General features: G+C 37.7%; 1 protein-coding gene and 1 non-coding gene across 2 annotated transcripts; one reads left to right on the plus strand and one right to left on the minus strand.

The window, feature by feature from the left end:
* Positions 1-613: 613 nt before the first annotated feature.
* On the minus strand, positions 614-22,967 carry LOC114035712 (histone H2A.V). The gene is made up of 5 exons (XM_027852042.1): positions 22,776-22,967; positions 17,521-17,598; positions 11,927-12,040; positions 3,424-3,553; positions 614-946 (listed from the first exon to the last, which is right to left on the minus strand). Exons 1-5 carry the CDS (start codon positions 22,776-22,778, stop codon positions 885-887), a joined length of 387 nt encoding a protein of 128 aa, XP_027707843.1. The 5' UTR covers positions 22,779-22,967; the 3' UTR covers positions 614-884.
* On the plus strand, positions 5,783-5,885 carry LOC114036764. The gene has a single exon (XR_003568368.1). It is a non-coding gene; the product is annotated as a U6 spliceosomal RNA (small nuclear RNA).
* Positions 22,968-24,319: the final 1,352 nt, after the last annotated feature.

Here is a 24,319-nt window from a genome sequence, read left to right on the forward strand (position 1 = left end):
ATGTTATGATGTAGTAAATGAGGACAGAAAGATTGTGCATTAGGTAATAGCTGACACTTCAACAGTGTTTTAGGGTTTACAAAGAATTTTACAACTATTTTGAGCCTCAAAACAACCATATGAATTAGGCACTATTATTATTATTACCATTTCAAGTTGCTTAGAGAGGCTGATGTGTTAGTTTCACGTGAGGCCAAGGCCTACCTAAATCTAGGCCCTGTTCTGCCAGTGATCAAATGGATGACCTCATTTAAAGTCTAGGAAGCTCAATGTTCTCATCTGTAAAATACGGAGAATGGATCAGATACCCTTAAAATCTTTCAGCTCTGAGATTTTATGACTACTATTATTGCCTAATTATGTCTAAATCCCTATCTTCATTCAAAATTCAGTGAAGCTGTAATAAGAGCATCTGACAAACTAAGCTTCAAACAGCTTTCCTACAAGCCAGAGGATATCTCCATATCCATTGCCCTAATGTTCTTAATTATTAAGATAAACAATTTCCATCTTAGGTTGGGGAGTCCATTTGAGATTCTGTTAAAAATAAGCCAAAAAAGTCCCCACTGAATAATCAACCAAAGTCAACATAGTATGAACAGAACAGTTGAGACAATTTTGTAAAAAATGGTTTTATCAGTCCATTTTTGTATAAAACACATGGGAAGAAACCTAGCCAATCAACACACAAATTGCTGCCACATGACAAGATACTTTGTCAAACTTGGAATCTAAAGAACATACAAATGTTTTATCATGTCTACAGTCAATTGTCTATGCTTTTCCATTTAACTATTTTAAAAAATTCCACATATCCCCATTATTTCTTCTGTCCCAGTTACAGTACAATGACAGGGAGGAAGAGGGTTGGTTAAAACAACACTCTATGCAGTTTTCTGCTGTCCCTTCTTTCCAATCAGAGATTTGTGGATGTGAGGAATCACACCTAAATTGAAAGGAAAAACAAGATTATTGGTAAGACTTCTCTAGCATTTATAAATTTTATTCTATAATTCAGTGATAAGTGGTTACATTACAGAAACTATTAGTCACTTTATTTTTTCTATTCTGGAGTTGTCATTCTATACCTTTTTCATTTAAATATTTTATAAAAGTGAAAACATTCAAAAATTCCTTAGCTTTATTCTTGGTTATACAGAATGACTCTCTGAAAGAGGGGAGAGGAGAAATACAAGAAGAAATTTAGGCAATATACAAAAGACATTAATAAAAATTTATTTAAAAAAACACAAATAGTTTGTGTAAGTTAATATTACTAACACACTTTTGAAGATTAGGGCTTTTAAAGTTTTTGTTGTTGTTCAGACCTGTGATTTCATCTGTGTAGGGAACTTCCTTTACCAATGAGGAGCAACAATTATTCTGTAACTTTTAGTCTTAGATAAATAAATGCCTGGGACATTGACAGCTTAAATGACTTGTCCCAGAGTCAAGTGGTAGTCTAGTGTGTTTCAGAGTTGAGACCTGAACCCAGGACTTCTGACTCACAGGCTAGCCCTATATATACTATGTCACACTGCTACTTGATTAATTGGCAATTTGACAAAAATCATTATATAGCCACAAGGCAAGGTTAAAGAGAGGAATGTTTACTTATGGAAGCAAAGTTACATTTATTTTTATGAAAAATTGTACACACAAAGTATAAACCTAAAGAATCAGAGTTAGGGGAACCTTGATAACTTTTGGGCAATTCTCCATGCTGACAAGAGGAAGTTGGTGCCTTTTCTGCTCCTTTGTACTGAAGGATAGACTATGTTTATTATTCTGGAAGTTAGTCACTGTTTAGTGACCTCAGTGGAACTAGATTCATTGCTTTTGGGTATCTTATTGTTCCAATGTACACTCCCAAGTTTTTCCCAGTAAAGTTTTTGGCATTCTTAACAGCTGCATCAAATATGTGAATATTCTCTACCACCTGCAAGTCTTAAATAGTTTGTATACATGGTGATGCTAGGTCTATAGTTTTGAGGATATTTTTGCCTCTAATCCATATGGACCATCACAATTCTGTAGATGGATGCAAGCTCTGTTTCTGTAAATGGTGTATTCAATGTGTCATGTGGCATGAATGTTAAGACAAGTGGTTTGCTCCACTTTTTCATCTTGTGTTACTTGAATAACACCATCAGACAGTAGAATTTTAACCACCATCAAGGCAGGGCAGAGCCTATCAATGCTTAGAACAAGAAGACAAGACTGGGAATTTTGGGAGTGGTATATGTACCACCTCATATTCATTCATCATTCATGCACTCATCACTGTCCTCATATAACCACTAAATCCTCCTCTTTTTAGACCCCAAGTTACCATAATACTAAACAGGTAACTGAAGACACTCTCCAGCAAGTGTGCCGAATAGCTAACTCATTGTTGGCATTGGGATCTACTAGTGAGGCGTAGCTGTGTGTGGTTTGTTCCAAAGTCCAAGATTATGAAGTATTTATTAAAGCACCTACTATATGCTAGATATAGAGAATATAATCTCTATTCACAAGCTTACATTTTAATGGGGGAGACAAGTACTTATATATAAACATATAGCATAAATGTGAAAAAGTACAATTACGTATAAAGTAGTTAAGTAGAAAGTAGTTTGGGAGATAGGACATTAGCAGTTAGAAGGGATCATAAATGGTTTTATGCAATAGATGGTGCTTATGAACTGTCTTAAAGGAAGAGAGACTGTATATAAGGTGGAAATAAAGAGGAAACGAATTCCAGGTATAAGGCATATCCAGAACCAAAGTACAGAGATGAGAAATTTCAGGGGAGAGGAGTGTTGGGTTTGTGAGAAGAACAGTGAGAAGACCAATTTGGCTGCACTGAACAAGAGGCTGCAAAGATGTGGGACTAGGTTGTGAAGGATTTTAAAAGTTCAACAGAAGGATTTATATTTTATCCTGGAGAGAACAGAAAGCAACTGGAGTAGATAGAAGGGGATCTCATAGTCATAACCACACTTAAGGAAAATGACTTAACAATGCCTAGTTAGAAGCTTGGCATAACAGGCTGTGAGGAACAGCATGGCATAGCAGATAAATGGCAGGGCTTGAAGTCAGCAAGACTTATTAAGTCCAAGGTCTGCCCCTGACAAATTGTTATGTAGCACAGGAAAATCACTTAACCTCTGAGTGCCCCAGGAAACAAAGACTTTAAGTTGTTCATTGGTATTGGTAAAGGGAGCTTCTATTAGAAAATCCCCATGTAGATGAAATTACTTCCAATTCTGGAAGTAATAATAATAATAATAATAATAAAATAATAGCAGCAGTAATAATGGGCTGCTTAGAGTTTCCAACCAGTCACTCAAATGCAACTAGATTAATGGCCAGTCATATATACATATATTTATGTATACATGTCCCAAAACTTCCTCTACTTAAAAAGGTTCTACATACCACCACCAGCAATGGTAGCCTTGATAAGGGAGTCCAACTCTTCATCACCACGGATTGCAAGCTGTAAGTGACGAGGAGTGATACGTTTTACTTTGAGATCCTTAGAGGCATTTCCTGCCAGTTCCAGCACCTATAAAAAGTGTTCATGAAATAATTTAAGGAAAATTGAAGAGTTTCAGCTATAACAATTCATACAAGCCAGCTATAACAATTCATACAAGCCAACTTACACAAATATTAGGAAAAATATCATGACAGTATTTGGACATAACAATACAAAATCATAAATATATTAAGGAAATAAATTTTGCTTTCTCTTATTTTTTGTATAGGGCTTTATGCTTTCAAAAGTTCTTTCACATATATTATTTCATCTGATTCTTTGAAAAACACAGAATAATAGATTTAGAGCTGAAAAGGCCAGCCCTTAGAGGCCATCTAGTCCAATTCTCTCATTTTACAGATGAAGAAACTGAGACCCAAAGAAGTCATCAAAGTAGTAGTAGAACCAGAATCTGAACTCAGGTCCTCAGGTTCCTTCATCACTTTTTCTATCATACTATGCTTAGTTGTTTTAAAAAAAAACAAAAATAACAAAACAAAAAAAGAACACCTAAGTCTTTAGGTAATTAATTCTAGCAAAACTAAGAAGTGCATGTTCAAGGAAAATAAAAGGAAAAAAAAAAAACCTACTGCCCCTTTAACTCCACAACCTTAAAGATCAATGTTTTAAAATGAATGCCCATATTCATTTCCTTACTTATTCAGTTTATTTTTACTCAGTACAAATGAACAAACTAAATTTTTTTAGTATCCGTATTTGCATCATTGAGGCAAGTTGAGGCAGCTAGGTGGCACAGTGGATCAAGTGCTGGGCTGGTCAGGAAGACTCATCTTCCTGAGTTCAAATCTGGCCTCAGACACTTACTAGCTGTGTGACCCTGGGCAAGTCACTTAACCATGTTTCTTTGGTTTCCTCATCTGTAAAATGAGCTGGAGAAGGACATGGCAAAGCGCTCCAGTATCTTTGTCAAGAAAATCCCAAATGGGGTTGGACACAACTGAAAAACTACTTAACAACAGGCAAACAGGAGTAGTGGATTGAACATTGAAATTTAATCAGAAAATCTTGGGTTCAAGCCCCACTCCTGATATTTATTTCCTAGATGTGTGACCTAGACAAGTCACAATCTTTCTGTATTTCAGGCAATTCCCTAGGTTGTATCTATTTGTCTTATACAAGCCGAGATCCATCCTGAAGATTGGCGTTCCCTATATTAAAAATTCTTGGTATATAGATAATTTGCATTAAAACAGTCATGTCAAAAACATCACCTTTAATTAGAAGTCTCTGGCTATTTTCCCCAATTGGTTTGTAATAATTTTGGTTAACCAAATTAGGCTCTTTAAGTTATATATCAATGATTTCTTTTTATTTATTGAGGTTGCCAAAGTCTTCTGCTCTAACATAGAACAATTAATTTTAGTGCTAAATAAATGTGTTTTGAATCTTCTGAAATTCTTATGTTTCAAGTTGACAATCAGATGATGTACTTTTTCCTTGCCCTATCTGCATTTTAAATGAATGTCTGTTATCTTCATATAAAACTTCCTGCAGACCTCTGGAATCCCTGATACCGTCACCATCATCCCAGATTAACTGTCAGTGCCTTCAATAAAACAGGGCTTTAGGTGAAAAATTACTGGAAGCAGTGTTTTCCACAGGCAATATTATAAATGTATGATTTGCCAAGAGAAGTTACATTCAACTGAAGAGGTCTTTGTGGTGGGATTTAATTATGCTCTTCTTTAAAAAGCAAAAAACCAATAAATTATGTAATTGTGTGAGCTCCTTGGTTGTACTACATTGACAGGAAACAGAGAAAGGGAAGGAGAGCCCCACCTGTGCAATGGGACTTGGACTAAAGAAAATTCTGTAACTGAATGAGAGATACTGCTTGGGTAGAATCTGGGTTGGCTCCCTGAACATAGAATGGTTTCTCTCTTTCCAAATGGGGAATTTGTGCACTAGCCTATCTCACTCTATTCACTTGACCAGATCTACTCTATTCCAAACAATCCTCTATTCACTTGAATCTCTAAATTTCAAGAGATAAGAGACTTAACTGTGCACTAGCAAGGAGACAATAAGGTTGACTCTTTATCTACATGATATTAAACAAGCACTACATCTGTCAGCATAAATCCACTGAACTGAACTAAGCATCTCTTTGAAGCTTAATAGCATCTTCCAGAGTAACTCAGTATCAGGACAGATAAGAATAAATTAATTTTTAAGAAATTATATATATGTATATGTATATATATGTATATATATGCTTGTTTAAATGTATTTTCGGTGCTTGCTTTGGCAGTACATATACTAAAATTGAAACAATAGAGAAGATTAGTATGGCTCCTAGGAAAGGTTGACATAAATTTGTGAAGTGTTCCACATTTAAAAACATATTTGTATGTATGTGAGAGAACCTATATAAAGAGTTTTAAGGTGTGTTAAATCAAAGAATAGAGATCATAATTTACAGCCCCACAAACTCCTTAATTTGCCCAATTCTTAATTCCCTCAGTGATGACAGCTTAAAACCTTTAAAATCATTTTTGGTTCCTTCCTATCATTGCCTATGTCAAGTATCTCACACAGTCTAGCTGACTTTTCTGTTAAAATATCTCTTGGATTTACCCTTTTCTGTCCATTTCTTATTGCTACCTCAACCCAAACCGAAAGCTAGCACTTCACATATCTTCACATATCGATCATCACAATAGCCCTCTCATGGTTCTCATGGATTCTTCCAGTGCCTACAAATCTCCAACTTTCATAAGTAAAAGTAGTTTCCTCATCCACAAGTTCCCTAGACCACTGAAATTCCAGGTCCAGTAATTATTTCCTATTGAACTTCTCATTTCAATCACATACAGACCTATATGCACTCATCCAACTCCTCTAAAATGTGTTCTTTATCTACCCAAATCCTTCTCAAACTTCAAGGGGGTCTAAATCCCATAGTTTCTAAGGTCTGATATGCTGGCCAAAATGTATTATATTAGGGTCATGATACAATGAAGTCTAGGGACAAGTTCAGATCACCTGCCCCCTCTGACACTACATATACAAGTGACCTTGAGAAGGCACTTGCTTCCCCTCATCTTAACCCCCCCCCACTCAGTTTGCTTACCTGTAAAAGGAAAGGTGGACTAGGTAGGCCCTGAAACCCCTCCTAACTCTGAATCTAAACTCCTATTATAATTTTCTGGTAACCAATGATACATTGCCTGATAATGGAACAACAAAAGGAAACAACTACCCCCACCCCTAAGGAATTGTAAGCTACTTGAGAGTAGGAATGAGGTCTTATCATAGCTTTCTTTTACTTACCCCTAGAGAAGACAGAATATTGCTAGGCATATAGAGAAGCTAAAGACTTCAAAACTGAATACAGTATTTGAGACAATGTATTCACATAACAGTTTTCTAAAAGATCTAAAACTATATATGTGAAGTTGATTTACTTTAATAATAATAGCTAACATTTATGTAGTGCTTATTATGTACCAGGTACTGTGGTAAGCGCTTTACAATTATTATCTCATTTGATCCTCACAACAACCTTGGGAGGTGGGTGCTATTATTACTGTCATTTTACAAATGAGGAAACTGAGGCAAATGGAGGTTAAGTGACTTGCCCAGGGTCACACAGCTAGTAAGTGTCTGAGGCTGGATTTGAACAGTTCTTGGCAATACTTGTCAATATCTGGATCTAGAGTCAATCTTTAATAGCTGAAGAGTTGAGTATACAGTCTCTGCAAGTATAATACCAACTACAAAGTATCAGGGCTACCTAAACTGTTTAAAGAAAAAAATTGTGTTCACAAATAAAGGTTTAAATAAAGTCACAAACATCTGAATTTCTTATGGGAGATAATCTAGTTTTTAATCAGCTTTTTTCTCACACGTGTCGAAAAGATATATTTTTTCTGTCCTTTATTTGAGTCCATTCCAATTGAAAGGGCAAGACTATTTCTTTTCCAATCTATGAATAAATAGCAATAGGAAGGGGCAAAGATTAGTCAGATAAGGCAATACGATAGAAATCTTTTCACTGATAGCCTATATTTGAAAAAAAGTCTTTTTAAAAATAAAAATTAAGATAATTTTATATAACCAACTTAAATTTTATACAACTTAAATCCATCCAATCTTAATGTTTAAATAATCAGATTAAATAATAATCTGTTTAAATAAATAATCTAACTAAATAAAGTTAGTTAGTGTATATGTAATACTCCTGATTCTAATCTTTCCACTTTGCATTCCAGAGTGTTTATATATTTTGTTATTTATCATCATAAAATATTCCACAGCTTTGACATACCAGTTTTGCTATCTCCAAGCTTTCAGGCATTTGGGTTGTTTCCAGTTTTTGATGATTATAAATAGAGTAACTATAAATATGTCTGTACAAATAGGTCTTTTTTCCTTTTCAATTATTTCCTTGGACCATATTTCCAATAGTGAGACTGACTACTCAAAGAGTGAGTTTTCACAGATCTTACTTCATATTATTAATTGCTTTTTGAAAAGACTGTGCCACTTTTTTTTTTTTAACCTATCACTACAATGTAAATGTACCTCTTTCTCCATAGCTATCTGAATCACAGGCTGTCATGTTTTCATTTGGGAGGAGGAGAGGTTGGGGAAAGAAAGACCTGGACTTATGATTTCATTGGTATAGGGACCTCCAAGTGAGTTAAGCTCCCTCCACCAATGAACATGGGCTCTTCAAATCTTCTCTTCGAGAGCTGCCAGGGGCATTAAGAAGTTAGGACACCTTCCTAGTGTCACATACTCAGTATGTATCCAAGGCAGGTCTTGAACTCAGGTCTTCCTAACTCTGAAGATAGCACTCTAACCATTATATGAAGCTGACTCTCAGAAATTTACATATCTTTTTTTGGGGACAATTTACTGGGTACCACAAACATTTTTCAAAATGTTTACTTATTATTTGCTTTTATGAATTGCCTGTTCACAGCTTTTGATCATTAGAGACTTATTATTGGAATTACAATTATAATAGTTCATCTTAAATTGTAGAAATCATGCTTTTCTAAGTCATGCTTATCAGAAATATATTTCCCCCATTCTGCTTTTAGACATTTTTGCTTTTAATTCAATTACTTTCCACATAATAAAACTTATCCTTACTTCTTTTGCTGAGCTTCAATAGACAAAAATCCACTCCAAAATACATTTAATATAATCATACATTTATAGCCTATATCAGATTGCATGCTGCCTTAGGGAGTGAAGAGTGGAGGGAGCGGGAAAAATTTAGAACTCAAAATCTTATAAAAATGAATGTTGAAAAAAGTCTTCCACATACATGTAGAATAATTGCACTTGGAATTTATTATAGTAATTAATAATTTCTTCTCTATGATCATTTGAGGCAAGCAGCCCAATAACACTACTTTCACATGGACAAGAAAGGATTTGCCTATTTACTGGTTTTAAGCCTTTTCCCCAATGCTTATGGCAAACATAAAAAGGTTTTTGTTTGTCCTCCCCAGCAAGATGTAATCCCTTCTATGCTTCTCTCCCTCCCTTTGCCACTGGCCTACTGACAAAGCCTGGGGTGCCCAGAAGGTTAATGCAGTGCAGAGATGGAGAAACCTGTGCTTCTCCGTTTTGAGCATTAGAGCTGGCAAGTGGCCTATAGCTGACAAATTTACATATGGAAAAATCCATAAGCAATTTCAAAAAGCAAAACACAAAAATACAATTCAAATGATTCATTTCTCTAATTTAATCAGCTTTATTATATACTAAGATGTTCTATGTATATGAATCTATTTCTGGAATCCCTCTAATTCTTATCATGTTGCATAGATGATGAACCTGAGTCTTCAATGATGGACCTGAGTTCAATTCCAGGTCTATGTGAACCTAGGCAAGTCACTTAAACTCTCTTGAGCCATTTTCTCTTCTATAAAATAGGTATAATACTTTGTAATACTTGGACCTCACAGGGTTGTTGTGAGGAAGTTACTTTAAAGTATAAAAAATTTAAAGCAAAGGCAAATTTTATGTAGCTTCAAGAGTTATATGAGTTATATTTCTATACTGTTCCATGGTTCTATTATTCTAACTGGTGCTGTAGTAGATCCATAAATTAACCCGGGGAATAATGTCATTTTTACTGTTTAATGTTCTCAACCACAAAAGAAATCACTCTCCACTTATTCAGGCCTTCTTTTGTTTCCGCTATTGAAGTTTTATAGTTTACTTTGTGTATTATGTATTTATTATTAGGTTAATATTAAAATATATAATCTTTTAAAATCATTTTTACAAATGGCATCTCTTTCTAAAACCTCTTCTGTAAATGTGACTATAAAGTATTTCTGTGGGTTCATTTTACATGATTTACTGAATTTATTTATCATGCACTTAGCATAGTGCCTGGCACATAGCGGTGCTTAATAAATGTGTGTTGAGTGAATTTTAATGGGGTGAGATGACTTTTTGGATTTTCTAGGCACATATACACATCTGCCTAAATAAGCTTCAGTAATAGTTATTATTTATACAGCACTTAAGAAATTTACCTCATTTAAATCCCACAACACTGTGAGGTGGATACTATAGGTATAGCTTTTTTTATAGAAGACAAAACTAAGGGTCAGTACAGTTAAATGATTCATTTACCCATTGTTATACAGAGAGCAAGCATCAGAGACCACATTTGAATTCAAGTTCTTCCTGGATCCAAGTCCAGCCCTTACATACTATGCTAAAGAGTTTTTCAAAATAAACAAACTAACTTTCTAATATATTTGCAAAATATATTTTGTGGGAAAGAAGCTCGCCAAAATAAATTCGTGAAGTAAAAAGTGCAGTGAATACTTTTTAAAGATAACATTTACATCTGAGCTATGAAAAATATTTATTATCCAACAATATGGCTACACTTAAGAGAAATTACTAAAAGGCATTAATAAGCTAAATCAAACTATACACAAACATACAGACACACATATATCCTTATACTGATTACAGTGATCTGTAATCTTTAAAATAATCTAGGGATGAATCTTTGAATATCTTAAAATATGGCTTGTGGTGCCCTATTTATGAAACTTATAAGGTTACACAAATATAGTTGTCTCAAATGCTATACAACAAGCTCTCATTTTTCTAGAATCCAGCCACCAAAAGTCCTAAATAACCAGACTCAGAAACAGTACTAGGAAGTGTATGAGTTTTTTGACAGCTATTTCATCAACTCAAGGAGCACCCCCTTTTCTTTGATCACTTCAGTGTGCATAGTCATGTTCCAGCAGATTGAAGGTACCCAGAATTTGACCTGTAAAATAATTAAATCTGCTTTTCTTCAAGCACCAGTTTGAGATAAAACATAATTCCTCACATTTAATTTCAAAATAATTTTAATACTGTTTTCCCCCATCACAAATGTACAGCACCACCATTAAACTGTGAACCAAACAGATATTTTAGCACCATGCCTGGCACCTACTAAGTGTTATATACAGGTTAGTAGTTGTTGCTGTTATTAGCTATCTGGTAGGGTAATCTGGAATCCCATGACATCCTAACAAATGACTTACAAACAAACAAACCTGTGAGTTGGGGGGTTGCCAGTGTTCTGCCCAAAGGAAGGTAAATTTTGATCACTGAAACCTGCAATATATCTTGGGGTTTATGGGATAGATTTTTTTTCTTAAGGCCCAGGCCTTAAACCCAAATCACTCTGGCTCTCATTGACTGGCCAACAACAGGTGCCAGGCCAAACCCCATTTGGTTATTGTTTGGGCCCTGACTGGCTCAGAGTGAATGTAAACAGCAATTGTTTCTGTTTTGGCCAAAACCCAAAGGGTCTTTCCTTCCCAGATTTTATTTTATTTTTTTAAAGTAGGCAAAACAGGCCATTCTCTGCCTCATTTCTTACCTAGCCTTAATTACTGAACAGCAATGCCTCAGTCAAACTGAGACCTGGGAAATACCTTAGCTTAAAAAGCTACATACAGGGCCATCTCCAGTCATTCTGATCTATATCTTGCCACTGGAACCAGAGAAGAAAGTGAGGCTGGTGGCTCTGCACAACCCTCCTCACTTAATTCCAATTCACCTGCATGCCATGGCATCACCTCCCTGATACCATGGTCCTCTTCAAGAGAATGAAGGACAAACAGCAGCAGCAAGCAACACTCTAGCAAGAGGATTCTGAGGGATGCGTTTGCAAGTGGGTACACATGGGAAATGGGGTGGTGGGTAGCATTCTGCTGATTGGAGGATGAGAAAATCAGCTTGTATGTGTGCTTTATTTTGCAGATATGCTCTATGTTGCCAATGCCCAATTAATAACATGTTTAGAGACTATGGATGTACTAGAAATGAGTATATAGTACCTAAAAAATGTTTATTAACTGACTAGTAATATTAGAGAAAACCTTCACAAACCTCAGCAGTGAGATACTCCAGAATTGCAGCACTATATACTGCAGCAGTAGCACCCACTCGTCCGTGACTTGTGGTACGAGTCTTCAAGTGTCTATGGATACGTCCCACTGGGAACTGAAATAGAAATAATCTCAATTATGAAGCACTGAATATTTTATTTAGAATAAACTGTTAGAACAATGATTGGAATAAAATATGAAAAGAGAAAACTTAGTTCAGCTATAAAAAGTTAACTATTTCAGATTAATCTTTTCAGCAATTAATTATTCCTGGAACCATAATTCCTAAGGTTTAGACTAGAGACTGAATTCCTGGCAAGAAGAGAACAAGTTTTACCTTTTTCTTCCTGAGAATAGGAAAAAAAATGGAAAAGAAAAAAAGTCATATGGTAGAGAGCTCCATATTTCTCTAACAAGTAGTATAAAGCTCTAAGGAGCAAGTATTACTATAATTTAATGATTAAAGTTTTAATCATTAAATAAATAACCCCTTCTACCAAGGCCTTTCTTGACCACTTCAGTTGTTGCTCCTCTTCCTCCCTCTCTTCCAATTACTCTTATTTATTTATCTCTCAAACAATGCTGTTTTCCCTGGTAGGCTATAAGACCTCTGAGGGCAAGGCCTAGTTTCATTTTAGTCTTGGTATCTTTAGCACCTGTATATTATTAGGTGCTCAATAAATACTTGTTAAATTGAAATAAATCTCATCAGCTTCCATGGGTACAATGATCATTTCTATGTAGAGGATTCTGAGATTGAAACATTCAGCTCCCCTGAACTCTAGCCCCAAATCACCAACTGCCCAGTGGATACCTTGAATTAGATATCCTACAGGCACCTCAAATTTAACATCTCCAAAACAGAACTCATTATCTTTTGCCCAAAGTCTCCCCTCTTTCTGCCAGGGTTACCACCATCCTCCCAGTTACTCAGGATTGGAGGCTTGGTGCCATCTTCTACCCCTCCGTGTGATCCAAATATCCAATCTCCCTTCTCTCACAGCCACTATTCGAGTTCAGGCCTTTTTCACTTCTCCTCTATTGCAGTGCCTTCTAATTGTGTCTCCTGGTCTCAAGTCTTTCCCTGATCCAATCCATCCTCCACTCAGTTGCCAGAAGTGATTTCCCTAAATGATTAGTCTGATCATGAAAACCCACCCTTTACTCAACATACTCTAGCGGCTTATTTTCTCCAAGATCATCTATGAAATCTTTTAACCTTTAAAGTTTATCACAACTTAGCCTCCCTACTTTTCCAGTCTTAAACTTTACTCCCACAAAGTCTATAACTTGTTATTCCTCACTCAAGACAGCCCATCTCCCTTCTCTCTGCCATTAAATTGGCTGTCCCCCATGCTTACAATGCTGCCCCCTTCCAAATTTCTGCCTCTTAGAGCCCCTAGCTTCCTTCAAGACTCAGAGTAAATGACACCTTCTGCACCTTTCTAGATCCTTTCAATACAAAAGTCTTCTCCTCAAGGGTACCTTCTACTTACTCTATATGTATCTTTTATAGTAAGCTCCTTTAGGGCAAAGGCTGTTTTTGTCTTTCTTTATATCCCTAGCACTTGGGACAGTGCTTGACAAACAGAGTGCGTTCAATAAATATTTGTTGCCTAACTTTTTTTTTTTGGCTTTTTTTTTTTTTGGTGATGCAATCAGGGTTACATGACTTACCTGGGGTCACACAGCTAGTAAGTTTCAAATGTCTGAGGCCGGATTTGAACTCAGGTCCACTTGACTCCAGGGCCGTGCTCTATCCACTGCACCACTTAGCTGCCCCTCTGTTGACTGACTTTCATACATGCATGAACAAATTCATGCTATCAACAGGACATTCAACACCACTCAACAACCTTGTCATCTCTTGCTGATTCCCTAACACATACTCTACAGTAACCATTTCCAAGCTTTTCCTGTCCTATTTCTTTCTTTTTTTTTTTTTTTAGGCAATTGGGGTTAAGTGACTTGCCCAGGGTCACACAGCTAGTAAGCGTCAAGTGTTTGGTCTGAGGCTGGATTTGAACTCAGGTCCTCTTGACTTCAGGGTTGGTGCTCTATCCTCTGCGCCACCTAGCTGCCCTCCTATCCTATTTATTTCTACCTATTTCATTGAGAACATATATTTAATATTAGAAGATACCACAGCATCTGTGATTTAGATCTGGAAGGGATCTTGGAGGTCATCTAGTCCAAACTCCTAAATTTTACAGATGTAGAAACCAAAGCAGAGGGAGGTTAAGTGACTTGTCCAAGGTCACATGGGTAGTAAGAGGCAAAGCCAGGATTTGAATTCAGCTGTACTAATCCCAAATCTAGTGCACTGCCCATTCTGCCGCATTGTTTCTTTGAGCAGAGTTATCACATACAAAGCCTCTCAATTTCTCTCCTTTTAGCCTGAATTGCTTTTAACATATTCTGTCTTTCCCCCTACATCAGAGGAAGAAGAGTTTATCAAGAAATAAGAAGTAGGGAGAGGATGGCAACTCACAGCTATACCAAATGCAATCCTACTCAAAGATTCTTCTTTTCCTTTAAAAAAGCAAAACAAAACTGGGCTAAGAACTCACTATTCAACAAAAACTGCTGGGAAAACTTAAAAGCAGTTTGGTATAGACCAGCATCTCACTGTAGATACCACAATAAATTCAAAACAGGTATATATATGACTTAAACATAAAGGGTGATATAAGCAAATTAGGAGAGCATGGAAAAATTTTCTGTCAGATCTATGGATGAGGTAAGAGTTCGTTACCAAATGAAATAGAAAAGATCACAGGAAGTAAAATGGATGATTCTTACTTCCTAAAATTTTATAAGTTTTGTACGTAACTAATACAGTCAAAATTAGAAGTAGTATTCTTTATAGCAAGTTTCTCTGATAAAGGCCTTATTTCTCAAATAGAGAACTGAGCCAAATTTACAAAAAAAAGCCATTCCCTAATTGATAGAAAATCAAAAGGACGTAAACAGGCAGTTTTTGAAGAGAAAATCAAAGCTGTCAAGTCATCTAAAAATACTTTAAATCACTAATAATTAGAGAAATGCAAATTAAAACAACTCTGAGATACCACCTCACACCTATCAGATTGGCTAACATGACGGAAAAAAGAAAGACAAGTGCTGGAGGGGATGTGGAAAAAACAGGGACACTAATACACTGCTGGTGGGGCAGCTAGGTCGTGCAGTGGATAGAGCACTGGCCCTGGAGTCAGAAGGACCTGAGTTCAAATTTGGCCTCAGATACATGACACTTACTAGCTGTGTGATTCTGGGCAAGTCACTTAACCCCAATTGCCTCAACAAAAAGCAATAAATAAATAAATAATACACTACTGGTGGAACTGTGAGCTGGTCCAACCACTGTGGAGAACAATTTGGAACAGGCTATAAAACTGTGTATATACCCTTTGTACCAGTAAAACCAAAACCAATAGTTCTGTACCCCAAAAAAATCAAAGAAAAAAGAAAAAGCACTCACACGTGCAAACATATTTATAGCAGCTCTTTTTGTGGTGGCAAAAATTTGGAAACTGAGGGGATGCTTATCAATTTGTGAATGACTGAACAAGTCGTGGTATTTGATTATGATGGAACACTACTATGAAGAGAATGGTTTCAGAAAAACCTAGATTTTTTTTTTTAATTGATGCAAAGTGAAGTGAGCATAACTAGGAGAACACTGGACATAGTAAGAGCAATATTATAATAATAATTAATTGTGAAAGACTTGGCTACTGTGATCCATGGCAGTTTCAAAGGACTCATGATGAAAAATGCTATCAAACTTCAAGGAGACAAGTGATAACTGTTTATAAAAAAAATTATTTAATATTTAACCCCCCCCAATTACATATACAAATAATTTTTAACATTCATTTTAAAAAATTTTGAGTTCCAAATTCTCTTTCCTCCCTTGCACCCCCCAACCCCCTGCACTGAGAAGGCAAGCAATTTGATATAGGTTACACATGTGCAGTCATGCAAAACATATTTCTATGTTAGTCACATTGTAAAAGAAAACAGAGGCCAGGGAAAAAAAAAAAGGAAAAAAATTTGCATAGATCTTCATCCAGAGTCCATCAGTTCTGTCTCTGGAGGTAGACAGCATTTTTCATCCTAAGTCCTTCAGAACTGTCTTGCATCATTGTTTTACTGAGAATAGCTAAGTCATTCACAGTTAACCATTGTATAATATTGATGTTCCTGTGTACAATATTCTCCTGGTTCTGCTCACTTTGGATCAGTTCATGTAAATCTTTACAGGTTTTTGAGAACATCATGCTCAACATTTCTTATAGTATTCCATCACAAACTGATAAGTCTTGAGGGCAAACTGAAGCATATTTTTTTCCCCTTTTTTTCTTGCCCTCTCCCTTTCCTCCTCTCCCAACATGGCTGATATTGAAAAGTTTTACATGACTTCATATGTATAATTGGTATTATACTTCCTATCTTCTTAATGGGTGTGGGAGGGGCCAGAGAGAGGAAATTTGGAACTGAAAATAAACAAACCAAAACCAACAAAATACTCTAACTCTACTGGGCTACATGGTCAAGGTTAGGTTTAGATGATAGTTAAATAGGAATAGGAACCAGTCTGGAAAGTTATGCAGGGCATTTATAGTTTAAAGATACTTTAAAATAAGATTTCCATGCTCTATAACTTGTCAATTCTAGTCTGTCAACTGGTCCAAACTTCACAAAACAAATCCTTTTATTAAGGGATCTAGTGTATAATGAAGGGTTAGGGTTCTGTGAAGTTTGGATTCAGTCAAAGTGTCGCACTTCAGGACCTAGATGGCCACATGTGGCTTCAAGGTCACAGGTCCCCCATCTCTGCTCTAGACCTTGTTTTCTCTGTCACCAGGCCTTGCAAGGGCTTTGCAATATTCTGGTCCCTGGCCTAAGCATCACTTCTCTTTTACCTTAGTTCAGAAACAGAGTTTTTTGTTTATTTGTTTTGTTTTTCAAAAAAGACTAAGGAAAGGAAGATTTAAAAAGAAATGGGACCACACTCTTGAAATTCTCTTCCCTGGGTTTCATTAACCACTCTGGTTCTTCTCTTTCCTCTCTGACCTACTCTCTTAGTATCCTTCCCTGAATCTTCTTTCTCCTTCCCCCTAAAAGTGAGTTTCTCTAAGGCACCATGCTTGTCGTCCTGCTTTTTTAGATGCTCTCATCAGTTTCCCATGCCTTCAACTATTGCTTCTAAATTCATAATGGTAGTAATATTAGCTGACATTTATATATACAACAACCCTATGTATGAGATAGGTACTTTTTTTTTATGATCTAGAGATGAAAAAGCTGAGGTTCAGTAACTTCCCAGGATCACAATGCTACTTGCATTGATGGAGTGATAACTGAGTGACTCAGTGACTGAGGTATGAATGGAATCCAGGCCTTCCTAAGTCCAATGCTCTTATTCATCATATCCTAATATCTTCCCAAATCTATTATCTCCAACTATGACTTTCCAAAAGTCTGCTAGGCACTTATTAGAGATGCATCTTTATTAAGTTTCATAACTATACCATTCATGAATAAAAAAAAAAAATTTGGTCCAAAATAAAATAATTTTGCATACATTACCTGTAGTCCAGCTCTTTGTGAGCGAGACACTGCCTTAGCCTTGGCCTTCCCACTGTCTTTTCCAGCTTTGCCTCCAGCCTAAAAGTGAAAATAATGTAAAGATTACTTGGAAAGAATGGTTTCTGAATTATTTAAAGCAGAAAACTCTTATATATAGTTTTACTTGATGCTGTTAAAACAATGTCCCCGTTCCCCTCCGACCCACCCAATCCCCTTTACATGGTATATTATACCACTGTATATGACATTACAACTATCTTGCATTAAAATTAAGGTTACAAATTATTTCCCTTACTTCCTTGCAAAGGTGGGGATGGAAAATTCCACAGACTCATGTGATATGTTGATTACTTTTGCTGACCCTCTATTCCCCTGCCCATTCTTTATTTTTTATTCTTTGTTACAAGGATAATTTTAGTGGGTGGGGGGAAGGACATTTGGAAATGAAGGTGATAAAACAAAAGGTTAACAATTAAATTTAAAATTTGACAAAAATAAGATTAAATCTTAAAACCGTTTCAAAATATTGGTCTATCCTTTCTTGAATGTTTTACTAAACTTATGAATTTACATAGAGAAACTGTTTAAATGTTTCCCATTGACTTGTAGAACTAAAAAAATCTTAAAACAAAAACCAAAATAAGTAATATTATTAAACATTCTAAAAGTGTGTTCCTTGCTAAAAGCATCTCTATTTCTATTAAAGTGTTACCTTAGACAACTATCATCAAAATAGAATCAAAATCAGAAAAGGTACAATATATTAAAGTAACTAGTTACATGTGATATTCAAGAACTTTAAATCTTAAGATAAAAATTGAAACTACTTTATGATGCTTTCTTCAAAAGACTTTTTTACAGCCTCAGACATTTGACACTTACTAGCTGTGTGATCCTGGGCAAGTCACTTAACCCCAATTGCCTCACCAAAAAACAAAACAAAACAAAAAAGACATTTTTAAAAGGATTTAAACAATAAACTTAAATATATACACAATTATTTATACTTTCAAAAATGAACAACACACAAATATAAAACTTACCAGTTATTCCCTATGTTCCTTCTATTGTTTTCTTTGTACTTATACATGAATTTTTCATTTCATATAAGTTACTCAATGTCTCTCTATCAACCTTTAAGGGAAATCTGTCAAAACAGTGTCTGGCTTATCTTGATTGCCTACACTAATATAAATTAATGTTTATAGTCTTAACATAAGCAAAAGAAATATCCATTTGGGAGCTGAAGGTTGAGGTTGTGATCAGATGCAATTAAAAACTCAAATATTAATTTATATTTTCTTGCCAAAATTGAATTACCTTGGCTGGCTTTCAGGTAGATTTAAGCTTCTATGATGTTTCTTCCCTGTCTCCACAGCTCAGCTGCCTTCCCTCTACCCCTCCAATCCTGTGCCATCATTTAATTAAAATTTCAACTAGGTAGGGTACCATTAGGGAGAAATCCCACTGTTAAAACTGAAGTGATACAGTATATGAAATGAAATTGCAACATTTGTTGTAATATACACATACTATCCTCAAAGTCTTAATAGGGTTTTATGCTTTAATAGCTTAAAGCCTCACTAAGACTTTAGAATACCCTGTAACTAAGGTCACCTCACGGACTATACACTATCATGAACATGATAACATCATCATCCCTTCCTTACATGACACAAAACCATTATTTTATTATAGCTGAAAAAACTTTTTATCTTACCTTACAAATGCAATTTTACTATTCTAATCAAAAGCAGTCACCCTATTGTTTTGGTAATAAAATTATTTGAGTGACAACAACAAAGTAAATAAGCAACTTAAACTGTATCAACTTCAAACTGTCAAAGCACAGGAATGCAAGACACATCATGAAACAAACTTGCATTTATATTTACTAACTCATGGCACTGATCTTGATTCTCCTTCCAATTTGTACCATAAAATATCCATTTAATACAAATTTAAGTTGTATAGCAGGGTACCTGGATAACTGTGCTTACCTGTGTTTTCAGAGACTCCACAACTATTGCTGCCACCCATGTTGTTATGTTTGCAACAGGATGGCAAGGTATGATGTTTCTAAAAGGTCCATTAATTTTTTTCTGGTACCAGAAAAGTATGGAAGCAAGTTTGTTCATAAAGTTTTTGTAGTGATTTATTCTATTAATGAGTTATCAGTTCTGGAGAGCCACAGATCTAGTAAAATTCTCACATACTGATTTTTATTTTACTACCCCAGAACATAAAGGGACTCCTTTAGTACTAAATTTGCTTAAAGTTAGCTTTTCATTTAAAAGTTATCATCACCACCTTATCACACAAACTTTTTAAAGTTAGAAGTTGCATAAAAATTACATAAAAAATATATCATATACAAAACTTTTACTTCAAAACAGCTACAAAAATCTCAGTATAATCTCATTTTGGTCACTCTTTTTATATAGGTTGATTACTATGGCTGCAAAAACAGTACAAGGAACTTTTCATCTTAAGAACTAAATAAGCACATTTTTGTGTATACACAACTCATTTTAGCTGAAATATATATCACTCAAATGCTAATTTTGAAAAAAGCTAAGTTAAGTGAAATATTAATTCCAACCTAAACAATTTGGAAAAACTAATAAGAGGTTTTATATTATCATGGGCATATAAAATTATGACTTTAGCAATTAGTATGGAACATCAGTTCTGCAATAACTGTGCTTCTTTCCATTCCAACATTAAGGTAGGTACAAGATCCTTTTCACAAAACAGTGCAAATGTTAAACTGAATGGAATATGATCTCCTAAGTATGAAAACAGGATCCAAGATGTTTTAATTTGTTACAATCGTGTCCCAAAGAAAGCACAGGTAAACTGATGTAAATATTAGTTTTCCTTTTCCTCTTTCCCTTAAGTTTCAGAAGCCAAAACAGCACAGATTGGAACAAAATGGCCCAAACCAAGAGTGACAACTCAATACAGTCCTCATTATTTGGCAATACTAACGTATTTGATATTGATAAACTACCACCATATACCCCGCACCTCTAGAGATCAGCTAAAATTATACAATGACCAGATAATCACTCCAACTACTAACTAGCTTGAGTATGTCTGATTAATATAAACTGAGCCTTGGTTTCTACCAATGAAAGCTCTGTGAAAACTAAGTAAAGTGCTATGTCAATATAAAGTATAAATACCCAACATCAAGGGAGTTGGACTAAAATACTTTCTGGGACTAAAAGTATATGATTACTATAAATACTTCCCCCCTATCAATTCTGTCCAATTTTGTATAGTCACAATTGTCTTTATTATATTCCAAAATTCTCACATAAGTCTGTCCCCTAACATCATGAAGAATAAATGATCCTTCAGATTTATTATATAGGTTTTCTTGAAATGGAAATTCATAGCTTTATGTTGAATCGTCTCTTATCTTATGTGCTGTGTACATCGCAATTTTTTTCTTTTCTTATTTCGTATTTGTTTAAAATAAATTCAAACATAATTTAAAAAAATGATCCTTTAGTACTCAAAATGATTATTGAAGTTCCTTTTCCAACCCAGGATCAAAATGGAAAAATAACTAAGTTAGAAGATTCTAAAATACAAATAGTAAGAACACTACTACAATTTGGGGATGGGGAGGATATTAAACCTATGATTTCATCTGTGTAGAGAGCTCCTGATGGGGAATTTCACCTGCCAATGCAGATCAGCATTTTTCTGCAACTTGTAATTGAGAAGTAAAGGGACTTGTCCAGGGTCTCACACTCTGCTAGTAGCTTCAGCATATTTTATTATTATTATTATTGCTCTAAAAACTTATTCTCAACAGTAATGAATACATAAAGTTGTACCTACTTAACATAATGAATAATGAAAAGCCATAACTACTTTACCCTAGAGTCTTTCTGTCTAGCTTCTTAATAGAGCTGAAACGACAACTATAAAACCACACACCGCTTGCCAAGATATGGCTTTTGGACTCAAGAGATGGGTAATTTTTGTATAGCGATGGAGCAAAATAACTTGGCTTTGAAAGAAAGTCATGGCTTCTGGTCTTGGGGGGAGGGAAGAGAAGGAAAAGAACATTTTCCTCCACAAAGGATTCTTGAAAAATTAAGCGATCAAAACACAAAAGTGTGAGGCCTCATTTTCTAAAGCAGTATTCTTTTAGAATTCATTTGATGATCCCTCAAAAACAATTTAGGTACTTTTTTTTGGCGGTCAAGATTCACTTCTTCCTTTCTTAAAAATCCACATGATTTCCATACGTGTCTTTTTCCAGCTCCTTAATACCTTCCTCCACCTTGGCAAGAAAAATCTTCTAATGACACTGAATAAGCTCCAACCATACTGGGCCAGTATGCATACAAGCACCTTTCTGATGACAGACCTAATGTGGTTTTGTTCATTTAGCTTGAGGAGCCGGCATTTAAAGGATGTTATTTGCCAGCTCAAAAACAAACGCTCAATTTCGGGCAAAAAGCAAAGAAATGCATTTATGTCCTCTCCTTGTCCAAACTCCAAGTTTCCTTAAAAACAAAAAACAAACAAAAGCAAAAAACCAACCGTTTGAAATCTCGATCATAATCACGCATCCTGCATTTCCTCACTTTTCATTAAAAACAAAACTAATCTTATCACGGATGTAAACAGAGTGACTGAATTTGGCTGGAAAAAGGCTGCATGTTGCTTACGTGAGTCTATCATGACGACAAGGTAGGCGTGAATTACAAGAAGTCTGCGCCTTTTTCAAATGCTTGGCAGGGGACCTCTGGGACCGAGGGACCGAGGGAAACAACAAAGTGCATCCCTGACTCAAAACAACTCGGTATTTAACAGCCGAGTCACATCCCTCCAGCACTCCAGTTCTAGCCCGCGGCTGCTCCCGGAGCCCCCTCCCCTCAGGGGGCGTGGCCTGGGCCAAGTTGGGAGTCCGGCCTGGCCGGGCTGCTGGGGCTCAGCGCGCAGCCCTGAAGGCGGGCAGGACTCTCAGCAAACTCCAGGCTCAACAGGTAACGCGCGCGTCCCCTGACCGCCTGGCGCGGCGAGCGCCGAGGACAAACCCTCCGCTGTCCCCGTCCGCCCTCTAGGGGCTCCCTCGGCGACCCACACGACCCGTCGGGCTGCCGCCGGCACCTGCGTCCCGGCGCGCCGCGGCCCTCCGCCGGGGGAGGGGAAGCGCCAACTCGATCTCGCCCCGCCCCGATCGGCTTCGCTCCCGCCTCCGGCCCGGCTCGGCCCAGCCCGGCCCTCACCATGGTCTTGGCGCTGCTCCTGACACTGCGTAGTTGTCGCTTCTTCCGCTAGGACGCGGCGCCCGATCTGCTTCACCCCAGCCCGAGTGCTCGGCACCAACCCTGACAGCAGTCTCGATCCGCCGCCGCCGCCACTATCCCTAGCTGCAGCCGCTGGAACTACCGCCGCCACCACCGGAGCCCCAGACAATAAGCCGCCTCCCCCCGCGCGCTCACCCCTGCCAATACCCGCGCGCCTTGCTGGTTTGAACCCTCTCGGCCACCCAATCGCGCGTCCTTTTCTAACACGGCTCCGCCTCGCTTCGCCTCCTAGCTAACGGCTGTTTGTTTTTGCACACGGCGCGTGAGGGCGGGGCCTACCGGCCCAACACCCAACAGATTTGTGCGCGGGACGCGGGCGGTGCGAATGGGAGCCACTTTCCACCTGCCTCTGAGCGCCGGAGCAGAAAGGACAAGAGGACGGGCCAATGGACGTTAACACTGGTGGGAAGGCCGCCAATGAAGACAGCGCCCGCGAGCAAGGAGGCGGGCTATCCAGACAGACTGAGATTCCGTCCAATGGCTAAGGCTAATTGAGGCGGTTGTGGGTTTCCCGCTCATTCTCGGGGTCTTTTTTTTCCCCCCCTCTACTCCTCGACTAGTTTGAGAGGGAAATGGCGGTCAAGCTCCACTTTCCATTCAGGCTTTTCCTTTCAGGATCGCACTAGGGAAGTAAGGCTGCCAGGGAGGCTCCGCGCGAATCCGGGGACTGGCCTGTCGGGCCTCGCCGCCCTCTCCCTCTCGGTCTCTCTTGCCCCTTTTTCCTCCTTCCTCGCTCGCTTCTCTTCCCGGGCTCCCTCTGTCCGCCGGCGCCTTGCCCCGCTAGCGCTCCTCAGTCTCCTTCCCCTTCTTCCCACAGCCACCCCCCAGAGTCGTCGCTGCCCCTTGCCCCGAGGTATTCGCTCGGGCCTGGCTCCTCTAAAGAAGCGCCCCGCCTTACTTGCTATGTTTACTATTAACTCGGCCTTTTGACCCCTCCCCCCCGCCGAAACTTCCGGGTCTGAGGTCACCGGCGAGCCCGGGCGGAGGCCTCCCCGCCGCGCTCTCTCGGACCTGTCAGTCTCCCTCTCGGGCTCCTCCAGTCTTGCTCCTGCTGCTGCCTCTCCCTTTCTTCAGTTCTCACCTGTTGCAGATCTCTCATTGAGCATTTATTTATCGCCGACAGTGCGTCTGGGGAAGGACTGCTCGGAGAAGTTTACGTGCAGGAGCACGTGTGTCTATTTTGTACGTTCTTTGAGGGTAATCGGTGGGGCGGGGTAGGTATCAGCCTTTGGGAGGCTTGAGAAGGAAGGTGGTGGTGTTTGAGCTGTGGGCTCGCATTCCAGCAGAGGCACAGAGGACAGGAGATGCAATGTCCTGGTTGAGGAATAGCAAGAAGGCCAGTTTGCCTGGACCATCCCATGCAGCAAGTGAAAGAGTGGAAAGGTAGGTAGGCTAGAGCCAGATTGGGAAAGCCTTTAAACGCCATTTAAAGGAGTTTGTATTTGATCCTAGAGATAACTCCG

Source organism: Vombatus ursinus, unplaced genomic scaffold, assembly GCF_900497805.2.
Source record: "Vombatus ursinus unplaced genomic scaffold, bare-nosed wombat genome assembly UNPS02000580.1, whole genome shotgun sequence".
Lineage (NCBI taxonomy): Eukaryota > Metazoa > Chordata > Mammalia > Diprotodontia > Vombatidae > Vombatus > Vombatus ursinus.